The following is a 16,810-nucleotide window of genomic DNA, read 5'->3' on the forward strand; positions in this document are numbered from 1 at the left end:
AAAAATAAATATACTAAAATACATTTATTTTATGCTAAGTATACTACATATACTGTACATATTATTGTGCATAATATAAATACCCTGAAATTGTACTTTTAGTATATTAAATTGGTATTCTTAAAGTCTGCTAAACTAATTTTGTACTTAATACACTTTAGTTATCCAGAAATAATGCTGAGCTCCAACTAAAGATATATGTGTATTTGATTAAGCAAAATTGGAACTATTGCAAGTATACTTTAAATATCTTGTATTTAAAGACTGATATTATAAAGATATCATACTGTCCTTACAAATAGTGATATTAAAACACTTTGTAGGCTTAATATTAAAAATGTGCATTGTGCAATAAAGTACTCCAAATAAAATATAATTACAATATTCATATCAGTAACTTAAGTCTCAAGTTATATGTCAGTAAATATGTTAATTGATTTGTACAAAAAAAAAAAAAAAAGCATTTCAATAAATGTTTTAAATATAATGACCCTGGATATCATATGTTAAATATATACAGTATATATATATATATATATATATATATATATATATATATATATTATATCAATTTGAAACCAAGGGGAGACTGACACAGCATACATTTAGCAGGGGACAAAACGACAACACAATGATCACATGTGAAAAGCAGCATCAACATTCCTGTCACTTGCTGCAAATGAGCTGCAGATGTTTGTCCGAAAAATTCAAGGCTACATTTCCCCTCTCTCGTTTATGAGCTCTGGAGACCCGTCTTCCACATTTCCTAAGCCTGAAGGATAAGTAAATCTCCATCTGCCTCTCTCTCTGTCTGGGCCATATTATCACCAGTCAGTAAATTTGCTCTCATCTATAATTCAAGCCACCTCTAAAAAATGACAGTGTTACAGTGAGTGGCATGGGTGAACCCTGAGACGACCAGGTAAAAATCAAGTTGCCAGAAAAATAAATGAACAAAATAAAAATCTGCTCTGCAAGTCAGCAAAGAGTAGAGAGAAGCTAATTCTCAAGACAACTGTGCCAAAACCCTGTTCCGAATTCGGTGGCAGGATCTTGAGATAGACACTTAAAGCAAAGTGCCTGGAATGAGCTTAAAGTTACGATGAAATTGAAACAACATACATTTTCTTCCATATGTGACATACATCTGAGTTAACAGACGATCGACGAAGAAAATCGTGTGATTTGGGATATTTTTCTAAGGATAAAGGATGTTTACATAAGAAATGCTAATCATGTGTATAGAGATTAGCTTATTCAAAAATGCTACAAACATCACATTTCTGCCTCATCATATGACGAAAATCCATGTTAGATTGCAGTCGGAAGTTACTATAAACATTTAATGGTGGTTTACAGTGAGTTTTGAGTAAAGGCCTTGTATTAATCTAAAAAATCGTCACGTGTAGATTGATGCTAATTGTAGCTATAATTCACCTGTTACTCAAACACACTTATATTTCATGATGTATGTTGTCAAAAGAATACATATAAGATCGGAAGAAAATATGTTGTTCTTGCATCAGCTGTTTATTGGATTTTGAGATGTGGGTGTGGCACTCAAAGAATGAATGCAGATGAATGCAGATGAAGGGGCGGGGTTTAACCACACTAAATGATTGGAGAAGACCTGCTTACATCACCAAAGAGAAGTCTGCCGTTTCACTGGAAGGCCCAAATATTTCATTTTGATTAAAAATGACAAGGTCAAACCATTAAAAATAAATAAATAAACATACGCACAAATTAATCATTCACAGTAAGATCTATAAAATGCATTTGGAAAATAGAGTGAATTTTTAATTCATGCTGACTTTAAAGAGGAATTTAGTGGAAGGAGAGGTCAAACTAGACAGACAAAGATGGCAGTTTAAGAAGTCTTAATATCAAATCTTTGGAAAAACATATTTGTGGTTCCAAATGTTGGACAACAGCATCATTAGAAGCAACAGAGAAATTATTCGACTACATTTCTCAGTAGCAAGTTGGTGGCGTCAAATTGTGTAGCTTCATGTGATTTCATTTTTAAACCATGTAGTTTCAGTGGCAAAGCAATTTTTCAGAAGGAAAGCCATTGAAGTAGCAGGATTGAATAAACGTATTAGGGTTACACATGTAATTCGATTCCCTGAGAAGAGAATCTCGTTGATGCTGCTTTAGTTACTGACGCTATGGGGAAGCCTTCGGCGTGTGCCCTTGTCTCGAGGATAAAGGAGAATGAGAAATCATTCCTCGATGCCTCGGTTTCACCCTCTGGCCTTTTTGGCACGGATAATTTACCCATGCCTGCGCATCTTCCTTCAGACAAATCGAAATTGATGAGGTTTTATGGAGGCACCCATAGTCTTGCTGGTGCGGCAGTGAAGTCAGATGACTGCCGTAGCTAATTACATTGGCGCTTGTATACATGCTTCAGACACAATGTTTCCTGACAATACTTAAAGGTGCCCTAGAATGTGAAATTGAATTTATTTTGGCATAGTTAAAGAGTTCAATACATGGACATGATATACAGTGAGTCTCAAACGCCATTGTTTTATCCTTATTACTTAATTCTCGTTTTTTTAAAAAAACGCCCCTGAAAAACAGGCGAATCTCCACATAATACCGACTGTGACGCAACAGTCGGGATCATTAATATGTACGACTCCAAACATTTGCATATGCCAGCCCATGTTCAATGACAGGCGGGACTGTGCAGCCGAAGCAAGCCAATCCCACAACGTTACATTTTCTGATGTGTAATTGTTGTTCAAGTTCAGACAGGTAAGTTAATCTTTCTCTCAAATTCGTTCAATACCGTTTATGCATCAGTAAGTCAAGCCAGTGACTAAAATATCAACTTCACATCGTTACTTTTAGTAGGATGAAATTGTGAATGAATTATATACAAAAAGCGATCAAAGAACAATCTTTCCACACAGCACAAACTCGTTATGAATTTAATGACGCGCGACACGTTACACTACACAACGAAGCTCTCCCTGTATTTACATGATCGTGTCTGCATTGATGAAGGCATTAGTGCAGAAACTGCATTACAATGACAATATCTTCATCCTCGCGATCAACACACTGTCCTCTGCTTGCTCAATGCTCACCACAGCAACATTTTATGTGATGGGAATAGATCTAAATACTTCAAAAACATCTCACAATTCGTTAATCTCGATAGCTGTAATAGTAAAAACGTATAATAGCTGTAGTAAAATTATTCGAGAGAGTTTCACATGTAATACATAGCTATTTCATATACAAGCATGTCAGCCAATCACAGCAGAGGCCGGTTACACACAGCAGACACGCCCCTTCAAACAGAGTGTTCAAAGCAGAGGCTAAAATCAGGCTAGGAAAAAATGCCTTTTATTTCTAAATTATGACTATTTTTGATCTAAAAACATACTAACATTATAAGGGCAAGCCAGGAAACATTATAAAATAATAATAATAATAATTAAAAAAAAAACATTCTGGGGCACCTTTAAGTAATCACTTCGTGTCTCCAAGAATTTCGAGATGGTCCTCGAACCGGATCCAGATTCAACTCCTCCTACCTTACATATACCTAATCCTACCCATCTCCACCCCCTGATCCTTAACCCCACCCATAATCCTACCCATCTCCACCCCTGGTCCCTAACCCCACCCCTAATCTTACCCATCTCCACCCCCTGATCGCTAACCCCACCCATATCCACCCCCTGATCCCTAACTCCACCCCTAATCCTACCCATCTCTGCCCCCTGATCCTTAACCCTACCCCTAATCCTACCTATCTCCACCCCCTGATTCCTAAGCCCACCCCTAATCCTACCCATCTCCGCCCCTGATCCCTATAACCCCACCCCTAATCCTACCCATATCTTAATTTATTTTCTAAATAAGAGTGACATAGGGCTACAAAAGCTATTTTAGGTCTATAACAGTTTGGATAGTTGTTAATATGAGAGCTGTTCGAAATTATTTAAGAGATAGGCTAAGTATTGTGTCACTACATAAGTATCTCTCTGACCCTTTCACTTTTAAAAACGCCATTTCGTGACAAAGTATAGTTTAACAAGTCATAACTAAAAGTGTGCCATGCATATAATTCAAGGCAATAACCAATGTGCTAATTGTTCCTCCCTTGAAAGTTAGATTAATCTAGCAAAATAACTGGATTCTATTAACTGTGTCTTTCAAATGAACGGTATGTGATTTTATTTTTGGGTTGTTGTTGTTGTTGTTGAAGGGGGGTGGGGGTGGGCTCGAAGGTGGTCTCGGCCCAGGGTGTAATTCAAAGTAGAACTGCCACTGCCTAATCCTACCTATCTCTGCCCCCTGATCCCTAACGCCACCCCTAATCCTACCCATCTCCACCACTTAGATCTGGATCCAACTCCGCCCCCTGGATCTAGTGTACTGGAATGAGATGCTTCTGAGAATTTTTGTCATTGTTTAATCTGAACGAGCAATGTTCAGTTAACACCTTAACGTACTGGTCGGTGGCGGCACCAGATGTTGCTCAACATTCACTGCACGTTTAATATATGTTTAAAACTCACTTTCTAAATATACTGTATGTTGATTATGTTTCTGTTCAGAATGACTTATGAGCAGCAGCCTTTTTATTTTGGGTATGTCACTTATGCCCCATTGCTATGTGGATGCGCAGTAAGGGTTTATTGTATAAATCACTATAATTAATTTTGTGTCAATGAATGGGTCAAATGACTCAGCAAAATTGTTTGAATCTGTTGTTTCTGAAGCACTTGCACATTGAATCATTTGGAGTAGTTTATCAGTCTGTAAAACACCAGTAAGAGCACTAAATTAAGTGGATATCTAAAATCAATTGAAATGAAAACCTGCCAGAGATGATATTCTTTGAGTTCAACACCTACACATCCAGCTTATGAACAGCTTTTCATTTTGAAAGAGTGTTAACACTACACAAAAACTGATTACTGTTACTTGGACATGTAACCTGGTATCCGTTGGAGTACATTGAATATACCATAGTACCTGAAAAAGTTAGTAGATTAGGGTGGAAAACTAAAAAAAAAAAATTGCATTGTTTTTATATTTTTAGCATTTTATGTTTTTGCATTGTTTTGCACAGGGTTATATATATATATATATATATATATATATATATATATATATATATATATATATATTATACACATATGCAATGTATTACTTATTACCTATTACTGATTGAATTAGCATTTATTTTTACATTTTCAGTTTTTCTTTTAATTGTAGATTGAGATTTATTAATTTAATTAAGAGCTTTTGTGAATTTCCCCTTTTTATTGTCCTCCAGGTAAAAATCAAACCTTGGGTTTGTTTAGAAAAGCAATAGCAGAGCTCTTCTCAACAACAAGCTGCAAAAAATGCAAAACTGGAAGGACACAGAATATGCACTGAAGGGATTGTTCAATACCTTAAAGAAAAAGAAAAAAAAAACACTACTGATTTAAAGTGAAATGAAAACTAACTTTGAGTGTAATCAGAAAGGCGTATATAATCTAACAGGATATGAAGCACTATTAATAAAACCGAAATACACCCGTAGATCACGAATGCCAAATGCAAGGTGAGCAATACAATCTCAAAGCCCCTCGCTCCTCTTTCATCAACACATCACCCAGTCTCGGCTATGCTGCATAAAAACACACAAACACATGTATTCCACCTAGACTTAATAAGCAGCAGCACAAAATCAGCATGGTTGAGATGTATTTCTAATGGTTGCTCTACAATTCCTAGTCCCTGCAATTATAATTCCTCTGACAGTAGTAAATCACATCCTTGTGGGGTCTTCGCTCAGTGTGATTACCCATAATACTCTCTCAGTCATCCATTATGCACACAAAAGCTGTATTTGTACAGTCCTGGGAGAAAATACGCAAAGGGAAAATGAATTATTTACAGTAATATATTTGATATTACTTAGGCGAGACATCATAAGCTGAAGTAGCTCACAATTCTTAGTTTGCTTTGTTTCAAATTAGCTAGAGCAATGTTTGTCCACATAAACATGGATATGTTTGGCTAGTATGCTTGCTTTGCCATATCAATATTTTAATATAAATTAAGGCTGTTTGTCCACTAAAGCTTGATTATGTTATTAGGTTGCATGGCAACAGCATCAGATAGTTAAATGAATAAACTATACATGTGAAATAATTGATTATTAATAAAAAGGTAATTAATTATTGAATATTTCTGAAGAAAACTATTAGCAAAACAGAAAGGGAGTATAGTCTCGCTCAACAGTCACAATAGCCCTATTTTATGCCATTTTTCCTAACCTCACAGGCAATAAGTGATTGACAGCGAAACAATAACCCGCTAAGAGAGCGCTTATGCCACATGTACTGTATGTCAATGACATGACATGAAGGTAATTGTCGACCGTGGTTCCGTTAATACAACACTTACCAACTGAAAACAATCTAAACATTCAGTCATGACCCATGAAAATTGCAGGTTGTCACATATGAACACAACTGCATTTAACTTATCAAACATGATTGACAACTGTATAGTGCTGTTGTCTGAATGTAGCCCCATATTATTGCCTACTTAAGAATGTGAATGCAAATGCTTCTCGCTATGCAAACTAATGCAACATTGTGTCCTGGGTGGTGTAATTCAAAATGCAATACAATTCTCAGCGTTGCCACAAGGGGTGCTATAGTGGGCTTTAACAAAGCTGAATTTAGTGATATAGTGGGCTTTAGCAATAGTCCAGTATTCAGTGTCACATGATAGCTGATTTGCTGCTCCAAACGAATCATATTGTTTTCAATGTTCTGCTGCTTAATATTTTTGTGGAACATGCGCTAAAATAAAAGAGTTATTATAGAACAGCAGTTATTTCAAATATTCTGTTATATTGTTAATGTCTATACATACTTTCATCGATCAATGTAATGCATCCTTGCTGAATAAAATGACTACTTTCTTAGAAAAACAAACTAACTTACTGACTTCCATCTTTGGAATGGTATTGCATTTGTCATTATGGTCGTATTCACTGCATAACACAGTTCATGGTCCATATAGTTGGTTTAACTTAAAAAATTAAGTTACCTGGTTGCCTGAAAATGTTAAGTTGATTGAAATGGGAAAAAGTGAGTTAATACAATGAAGGAGATTGATTTAATCATCAGAATTTCAAAATAACAATTTATCTGAACTAAATAAATTATTTAAGTTGACAAAAGAAAAAAAATGTTGTGATAACAAACCTTGAATATATATATATATATATATATATATATATATATATATATATATATATTATTTTTTTTTACAGTGTTCCCTATCTCGCTTTTATATTTATTGTCCACATTCCACACTGCCCTATCCGAAAAACAGCAAAAATAAATCTTACCAAAAAAAAAAAAAAAAAACTGTATTTATGACTCTGCAACGAGTATGTTACTGGCCTAAGTGTTCAGAGGGTTGAGATGAGCGCGGTCCACGCGGGATCTTTGAACCCGGTCTTTTATTACAGTAATTAATGAGGAACGTGACTCATTACTTGTGTTTCATTAACCTCCCATGAAGAGCTCCCAACAGTAGGCCGCTGAAGCAATAAACTGGCCAAATAACCAAATTAGATTACCAAAAAAGTGTGTCATCCCTGTGTTCTGCCCTTTAGATATAACTGGACTGACTTCAAGACTGCTTTCCGCCGACTCTCCACATGCAGAGAGTGAGTCTCCACTTATTCAATCTGGTTAAAAAGATTTAATAATCTATCTGTTGACTTGCAAAATATAATTTTAATCAGTAAAAAAAAATACATTTGACATTTTTAATCATTTGAAATTATAATTTTAAATATTTTTATTCTTAATTTATTTAAAAAGTAAACCATAACATTTATGATGATTTTTTTTTTTTTTTTTTTTTGCTGGAAAATTCAGTTTAAGTAATGGAAGTTTTCAGCATTTAAAAGCCTAGAACCCTCTATGGAGGTGATACAGTAATGGATGCCCTCACCACATGAAACACACATGGCAAAAGCAGAAGATTACCTAATCATCACCATTACAGAATTTATAAAACAGCACCTGGATCACAACTGCTGCTGCATTTTCTCACTCACCATTTCATGTGTTGAAATGGAGAAAAGCCATTACAGTGAATCCTGCATGTATATTCGCAATAATCATCCATGTGAAAACGTCAGAGGACTTCAAAAAGCAGCTGTAGCTCTGCTAAAATGAAAAGTAGACTCTGAAAAGCTATTAATTTCTTCAGTCCTGGATCCCCCATATGTGACATTTACACTCATCCATTTCCCCAAAGGTATTTGACTTGGTATCCATTTCAGATGGCCTACGTAGGAGACTGGTTAAAGAGAGGCGTTCACCACTCGAGGCTGGCTTTGCTTGACCTTTCATGTTTTGTTAGGAGTGGAAAGGCTCTCAGAGACCGAATAAAACACCTGTCAGACATGATCAGTTTGTCAAAGGTGAAAGCGTCGACGCTCCTCACACCTTCCACACGCTATTCTTCTGTTCAGGAGAGCTACAGATGTGTCTCTCTTCTGCTGATTTTCTGAGTGAAATATTGTCTCATAAAGGAAACAGAGAAAAAAATAGATAACTTGAGGTAAGATATATGTGTGTGTACATGGTAGGCAAGCTGTATGGCTTCTTAAATCAAAATGTGTTTTGTTGAGCTAGTGCTGGACTATATGAAGGCACATAACAAAAACATTTAATCAGTATTCTTCTCTTGTTTTCCAGTAAAATAAATAAATAAATAAATAGACCAGTGCTAGACCAAATGTGCTAAACTGAGATGAAATACAGACATTTTGAACTAATATAATTAATAAATATATAGTCATTAATTTTACTAATTCATTCTAAAGTCTTATATTTAGTCTCTGAAAGATAAAGCAAATATTCATAATATCAATTAGTTCATTCAAATCATGCAAATTTGCTTTATCTTTCAAAGACAAAATATATATCAGTGGTTATATAGACTGTAACCGAGGGCAAATTAGGACCCGTAACCTCTGACACGCTTGGATGCAAGATCTACCATTAGACCATTTAAGAACAACAATTTTTACGGATCGGGTTAAACAGGGTTAAACATAGAGGCTGTACAGTTTGACAAGTTTGTACCCAGCACTTTTAAAAATGCACTTCCGAATCCGTCTCTGTCCCCACCACATTTTAAACCAAACTGACGCCCGTGGATATGAACCGTTATTTCCACAATTTTCATAAAATTTATGAAGTAGAGATCCTATTTAGAAGTAATATGAGACAGATTTGACAGATTTTGATATGATTTCAACCTCTAAGAAACACATAAAAATAACAAGTGTTCGTCATAAAAAGCGTCCCCACCAAAATCGACGCCTATGTTCATATCACTCAAAACACTCATGGAAATGGAGGCGCCTTTATATGGGCAGTAATGGAGTCTGTATATATGTGTGTGTGTGTGTGTGTATGTATGTATGTATATACTGTATAGCCTACTGTATATATATATATATATATGTGTGTGTGTGTGTGTGTGTGTGTGTATGTATGTATGTATATATATATGAAGAGTTCCATTTAAAATCTTCTTCTAGAATGATATTTTTTTATCAAGCTTGTATATTTAAGTTCAGCAATTTCACTTAAATTGCACTGAAATTGTAATTTAAGTGAAATTACTGAACTTAAATATACAAGCTTGATAAAAATTATCATTCTAGAAGAAAATTTCAAATGGCACTTAGAGGCTTTTGCTTCTGAACTCTTCATATATATATATATATATATATATATATATATATATATATATATATATATATTAAACATAGAAATATAAAATAAAAATAAATGAGTAACTACATTAAAACTTCAAACATATTTGCATATATTATCTTTAAATGAGTGCTTTAAACAAAATAAAGATTTGCATAAGATATTGATTGATTATTTTTTTTTATTTATTTTCTTACTTATTTTTCAAATATGTATTCATATCACATATCCACACACCAACCCCTCGGTTGCCATGATAAAAAAAAAAAAATCCTTTCCAAAAAAAATTATAACATGATAAGATTTTTATCACTCACGAGTAAGTAAATCTTTCTTTCATTTAAATATACTCTGAAGATGGCATTTTTTAATCTAGCAAGAATATGAGCAAAATAATTAAGTACATGAAGTACTTCAATTGTGCTGTAGCAGAGGTAGTGATATACTCAAGTAAGCACATCAATGAGATAGAACAGAAGGCTAGGGGAAGAAGAGAGAGAGAAAAACAAGAGGGGCACAGATGTGTAAAAATGAAAAGGGCAGACAGAAGGAAACGCATGGAAGTGAAAAAAGAGGCTAGCTGTGAACGGACCACCTGAGTAATGGCGCACAGAACAGAGTGCAGCTCTTCTGACAGCTGGGCTTTAAAATACCTAATCATTGGCCACTCACAACAAAGTTCCTCTAAAACGTGTCCTTGGATGTATCTGCTGGCCCGGAGTCAAACAGCTCCAAATGTTAAAGTAAACATGATTTAAAGCACCTCTTTGCTCACTCTGGCTGTCAGACAAGCACAGATAAGGCAAATGGGCTGAAAGAACTAAAGCGCTAATGTACTAACACTCCCACAATGAACAAAAAAGCTTTTAGGTTGCTTTTACTTCGGTCAGGAAAAAGCAAATGGGATTCAAAAAAATGTGTTTTGTGCAACTTTTTCTAGTCTAGATAGAAGTTTGTGGGACTTTACAAACCTAATTAACAAGCGAACGAACAAAAATGTGTGAACAATAAGCAAATTACTATTGTCATAAAACTAAATGCTTCTGTAGTGAGAAGTAAAGGCTAAGAAATATTTTTTTTCCCCTTCTGTTTTTTAAAAAAAAGTTTTCTTCAGAAGGCTGTTAACAAGCTATCTGTGTTAAATCTAAATTAGGAACATTTAATCAATGAATCACTGTCACCTCTCGCGTTTGAAGTGTTAAACTAATTACTTGTGAATTATCTGTCTCGTAATGCTTTTAGCTTTCTGTGCTTTTAGCACTGTGCACTTTGCGGACTGACAGCTTGACAGTATAAACACATTGGGTTTTTTATAAAAAGAATATATGAAGAGTTCAGATGCAAAAGCCTCTAAATGCCATTTGAAATTTTCTTCTTTAATGATGATTTTTGTCAAACTTGTATATTTAAGTTCAGTGATTTCACTTAAATGGCAATGATAATTACCTATTAAATGTTATTTAAGTGAAATTACTGGAGTTAAATCTACAAGTTTGACAAAAATCATCATTAAAGAAGAAAATTTCAAATGGCATTTAGAGGCTTTTGCATCTGAACTCTTCATATCCAATACATCCACATTGAGATTTTTTTTTTTAACTCTTTAATGTAGATAATGTTTCCAATCAAATGCAACTAACAACATACAAAAAAATATTTAATAGCCGGTAAATTAATGTTTCTTGAGCAAACAATGATGACTGACTCCCTGTTTGCTTTAAATTGTTAGGTCCCATTTTAAATCATTGCAAAAGCTATACAAACAGCAGAAACAGAACCATTTTGAAAAGTAACTTACACGTGTGCTTAAGTTAAATGTGCTGTTGTTGCTTGCCACAAAAATATCTATCTAGAAAACGTTTGTGTAAAAGAAGACATTCCAGAAGAATATCTATGCCAATTGCCTTACAAGTAACAACTGAAACAAGTGTGATTATGATTATAAGTGTGATAACTTACGAAGTTTTGACAGTCTTATCTTCCATAATTACAAGGTGTATCGGGAAATTGTACCGCGGATTATTAAAAGCACCTGTCTATGATCTTCCCTATTGAGACATACAGTATATTCGAGTGAAACTTCTTTTCTAACAAGGGGGGGAAAAAAAGTAAACTTGAAAAAAAGTAGACTTGATTTGTTCATCTGGAATAAATTGGATCATTAGATGGGTGTGGTTTGCTATTGCTATTACTGTGATGTCATTTGATTATTTTGATGATCATTTTGATTGTCTATTACAAGGGCACATGAATTAAGAAAAAAAAAATATATGCATGGATAAATCATCAATAAACAGCAATATTGCATAAACAATAAGAATAGTTTTTGATTTCATGGTGACTTTCAAGTGGTCTTTCAATTTGATAAAAATAAAGCAACATCAATGTAAAAAACAAAAACACAGATGCCTACAGGGTTCTGCTTTGAATCATGAGGAACTTTCATGCTTGGGAAAAACGTGGACAGAAAAAGCTGCTCTTGCTCTACTTACTACAAATTTCTACTTAACTTATCCTCCCAAATGTGAAGCATTGTGAAATGAGTATATACATATATATATATATATATATATATATATATATATATATATATATATATATATATATATATATATATAGGGCTGTGCAAAAGGTAATTGCGATTAATCGCATCCAAAATAAAAGTCTGTTTTACATAATATATTTGAGTGTGCTGTATATAATTATTTTGTATATATAAATACCTATGCATGCATGTATATATTTAAGAATTATTTGCGCTTAAATTCTGTATATATATATAAATACATAATCAATATTATAATAATATAAATATTTTATATAGGAATAACACATTTTCTTAAACATATACATGCATGTGTGTGTATTTATATATACAAAATAATTATATACAGCACACACAAATATACTACGTAAACACAGACTTTTATGTTGGATGCGATTAATCGCAATTAACTTTTGCACAGCCCTAATATATATATATATATATATATATATACACACACACACACACACACACACACATATATATATATATATATATATATATATATATATATATATATATATATGTGGTGGGTTTCTATCATTGAGGGACAGCATAATTACAAAGTGTATCAGGAAATTGTACCGCGGATTATTAAAAGCACCTGTCTATGATGTAAAACTCCAAAACTGATTCAAGCAACATCGCAATGACTAAATAAGTAGTGTGTCACCAACAGAGGGACTCAAACAGAGGAAATTTACTCTGGTTAAAGGGATAGTTCACTTTGAAATTATTTTTTGATATGTTTTAGCTTACCTCAAGGGCATCCAAGATATAGGTGTCTTTGTTTCCACAGTATTTTCAATTTTGACATTTTTCGGTCAAACCGTTGTTGTCTGTCAGTCATATAAAGCAGGTTTAGGGGGTCTACGTCAAAGAGCATGCACAGAGAATTTCTGTTTTCAGTTCTGTTCACGGGTCTTATAAGGGTCACCCGGGATCCCTCCCCCGGGACTCATTGTGGATGCTTAGCGCGCACGGCGTTGACCATGTGTTCCCGTAGTGTAAGCTAGCTTACGCAATACAAGAGAACCTCTCGTAAGAGAACGAATCGGTTACCTAACGTAACCTCGGTTCTCTCTAGATGAGGGAACGAGCATTGCGTTCCCAACCGTGCTTGCGCTACTAGTGTCCTCGCTTCATTCAATGAAAACCGGAAAACAGTAGGAAACTCGCCTATTTATAGACTCGGGCCACGCCATTTTGGCGGGCTTTGACGCAATGAGAGCATGTCAGCTTCTCATTGGCCGCGAGTTCAACCGAGTTCCCTCATAGACTGTAGCAGTTCTCCCTGAGCGAACCAATGAGCTGCTAGCTAGCCCGCTCGTGGTCTGCTGCAGATGAGCTGCGTTGACAATGGATACAAAATTAAAGGATAATTTTTTGGCTTCAACTTCTCAGAAAAGATTAATCTTTCCCGTCGCGTAAGCTAGCTTACGCAATACTCGTTCCCTCATCTAGAGAGAACCGAGGTTACGTTAGGTAACCGATTCGTTTTCTCACACAAACCGCTCGTTTCATGTCTTAGGCCATCAATGTGTACTTACATTTACGAGTCATTAAATCATGTTTAATTTTGACTTCTCTATGCATGCTCTTTGAGGTGGACCCCCTAAACCTGCATTATATGACTGACAGACAACGGTTTGAACGGATTGAAAATACTGTGGAAACAAAGACACCTACATCTTGGATGCCCTTGAGGTAAGCTAAAACATATCAAAAAATTATTTCAAAGTGAACTATCGCTTTAATGTTAACTAGCACTGTCTTCTTGCCTCTCTAAACCTCTCTAAAACAGGTTGTGAATGCAGTTTAATGCAAATAAATAACAAAACAACATCAACAACAATGTGCAATATTCAAGTCGAACATCATTTCACTTTGTTGAGAGTTGGCTGAAAATAAATCAAGTTTTCAATACATCAACCAAATCTGAAGCTAATAGAAATGCTGATTTAGGGTTGTATGCCTCATGGCCATAATTTCATGTTTTTAAAGAAGCATTTATCACATAAGCCGGGTGGCGATATCCTAGTGCTCAAGGCTCTGCACTGGAGCTGCAAATATTGCAGGTGCAATCGTAGATAGAGGTGACCCGTGAACTGAGTTACTAAGAACCCCATCACAACTCTGCCCTTGAGCCAGACAAAGTTTAGCACAAAAATAAGACTTTTGTATTATTTACACTTTACACTTGCATTGTGTCGCCTACACATTCACACCCACTCACAAATTATCCGTTAATCACCTCATGTATCTTCGAACAAAATAATTAAGAGGCAGTTAAAAAGAAATGCCAATACAACAGTGACTTGTTTGTATGGTTTGTAACTAAGAACTGGTTCTTATGCAGAACGGTGTCCACTTTTTTCAAAACAACTGGAACCAGAATGGTTGTAATGATAAAAAAAAACCGAACAAAACAGTCTCCAAGTGAAAGATTATCAGTTTATATCAGTCTAAGGAGTTGTTGGAGTGGTTCTTGGTTTATTTACTAAACTTAAACATGTATTTAATCAGTTTGAATCAGTCATGAGACACTCCCTCAACAAATCGGTTCTCAACATATTCACTGAACCGCAAGGCATTATTTTCAACATGTCCGACTCAAAAGAACCGAAACTTGTGCCAAATGTCTCAAGAGACTCAATTTCTGACAGAAAATACTAAAAGAATCAAGACCAGCAATGCAAAATACACTTTAGTCAAACTACAAACCAATGCCAGTTAAATTCTCAGGCTGGAGCGACAAAATAGAGTATGAAAGCACAATGCAATGCAAAGCACAAGATCAAGAAACACTCACCGGATCAGTGAGCTCCAAGATGCTGGCATGGTAAGTAAGAGGTTTGCAGTCTCTGGTGTTGTCTACCAGGCTGCAAGGTAGAAACATGGGGCCCAGGTCATCTCCATCCATTACATCCACCGTAAGCGTAGTGGTGGCGGTGAGCCGGTCCTTTGGGTTTGGAGCTCGGTCCTGAAGGGAAACACAAACTTTGGTTTTAGGGCTGACGTTTTAATCCAACTCCAAGATTTCAAACTTACTCTCTACCCAAAAAGACTCCAGTCAAAGTCAAAATAAGACATTCTACTGAAAGAATGAGAAGATTGGGCATCTTGCTTAGTTTGTAAATCCCTTTCAAGTCCCTTCAAGTCCTACATCTTTTTCTTGTTGAATATCTTGTGAGTGAAATTGGTTGGATTTTAAAGCTGCTTAGGTTTTTAAAAAAATCTATATACCAACAAGATTAAGATACTGAATACAGTTTGCATTAAAAAGATGTGTGACCATATTGAACCTGTTGCTGAATCTCTTTGCATTCCTGATCGTGTGGATTATAATTGAAACGGGTAAATGTGACTGAAATTAGTTTCTAGAACTCTTTCCAAATATATTCCAAGACTTCCACCTTTATGTAAGGACAGACTGAAATTTAAGTCCAATCAATGCCATTTAGCACCAATTAATGTTAAACGCAAAGCATTACATGTCTGAAGGCACTATTTCTGAATTGAATACAACAGCAAATGCGACTTAAGTGATTCAGAGGTGATTTCCAGTAATTAACAACTCCAATTTCAGTGTGTTCCTCACACACAAAATTCTCATATGACTTCAGAGTTGTATAAACTGGGTTTTCATTTTTGGAGTTTAGCCAAGTAAACAACCATGCACTCTTGTTTTATAGCCAAAGGAAAATTGGAAACTGTTTAAGATCTCAGTTTGTGAAAGTCTTGCAGGATTGGAACAGCATGAGAGCGAGTACATTTTTGTACTATATATCATCTCCTCCCGTAGAGACTTACATTGGCCTGAATGATGACCAGGTAGCGTGTGATCTCTTCGTAATTCAGCCTTTCTCTTAGAACAACAGATCCTGACAGGGTGAGAGGGATGTCGAATGTCCTGTTTGTGGTCTGTGGAGAAGGAGAGAGTAGGTTAAAAGGGTTTCCCACACACATACATACACAAAGGCTCACACACTTCCAGCCTCATGAGAAATTCATCATCTATCTGCTTCAATAAGAAGAGAATGCTGATGGGACAAAACTGCTTGACTTTCAAAACCTTTTCACCCTTATTAGCAATACATACAATGCCTAACACTTTAAAATGGACATGGAGACAGGATGTTCCTTGCTCTTTTGAATCAAAATGGTTGATGTGTAAATGGGTGCTTTGCATAGCTAGGTCTTTGAATATCAACATTAAATCCAATCCACATTGCAGGTTACTCTGATTTAGAACCACCCACTTGGACAGAATAATTATTTATCATGAAAATGACCTTTCAACCCAGGTGAACTTGTAAAATTACTGTTTGAATCTCAATTAGAGATTTCATTGCATCACATTGAGAGCGCTTTTCAGTAAACATATGCCTGCGGTCAGTGAACAGACTGTGGGTGGTTTAAAGGTGTTACTTTGAGGCTGAGACTTCGAATTTAGAGATGTCACACAAAACACTTGAACATT

General features: G+C 35.2%; 1 protein-coding gene across 3 annotated transcripts in view; it reads right to left on the bottom strand.

The window, feature by feature from the left end:
- The window catches only part of pcdh15b (protocadherin-related 15b), a 310,069-nt gene that overhangs the window by 232,973 nt on the left and 60,286 nt on the right, over positions 1-16,810 (bottom strand). For all 3 annotated transcript variants that reach the window (XM_089121979.1, XM_089121980.1, XM_089121981.1), the window contains 2 exons: positions 16,141-16,251; positions 15,140-15,310 (listed from right to left, as the gene is read on the bottom strand). In XM_089121979.1, coding sequence (XP_088978105.1) covers positions 15,140-15,310; positions 16,141-16,251 — 282 coding nt within the window. The remainder of the gene's footprint in view (positions 1-15,139; positions 15,311-16,140; positions 16,252-16,810) is intronic.

The sequence above is a fragment of the Pimephales promelas genome, chromosome 17, assembly GCF_988280905.1.
Source record: "Pimephales promelas chromosome 17, fPimPro1.hap1.1, whole genome shotgun sequence".
Lineage (NCBI taxonomy): Eukaryota > Metazoa > Chordata > Actinopteri > Cypriniformes > Leuciscidae > Pimephales > Pimephales promelas.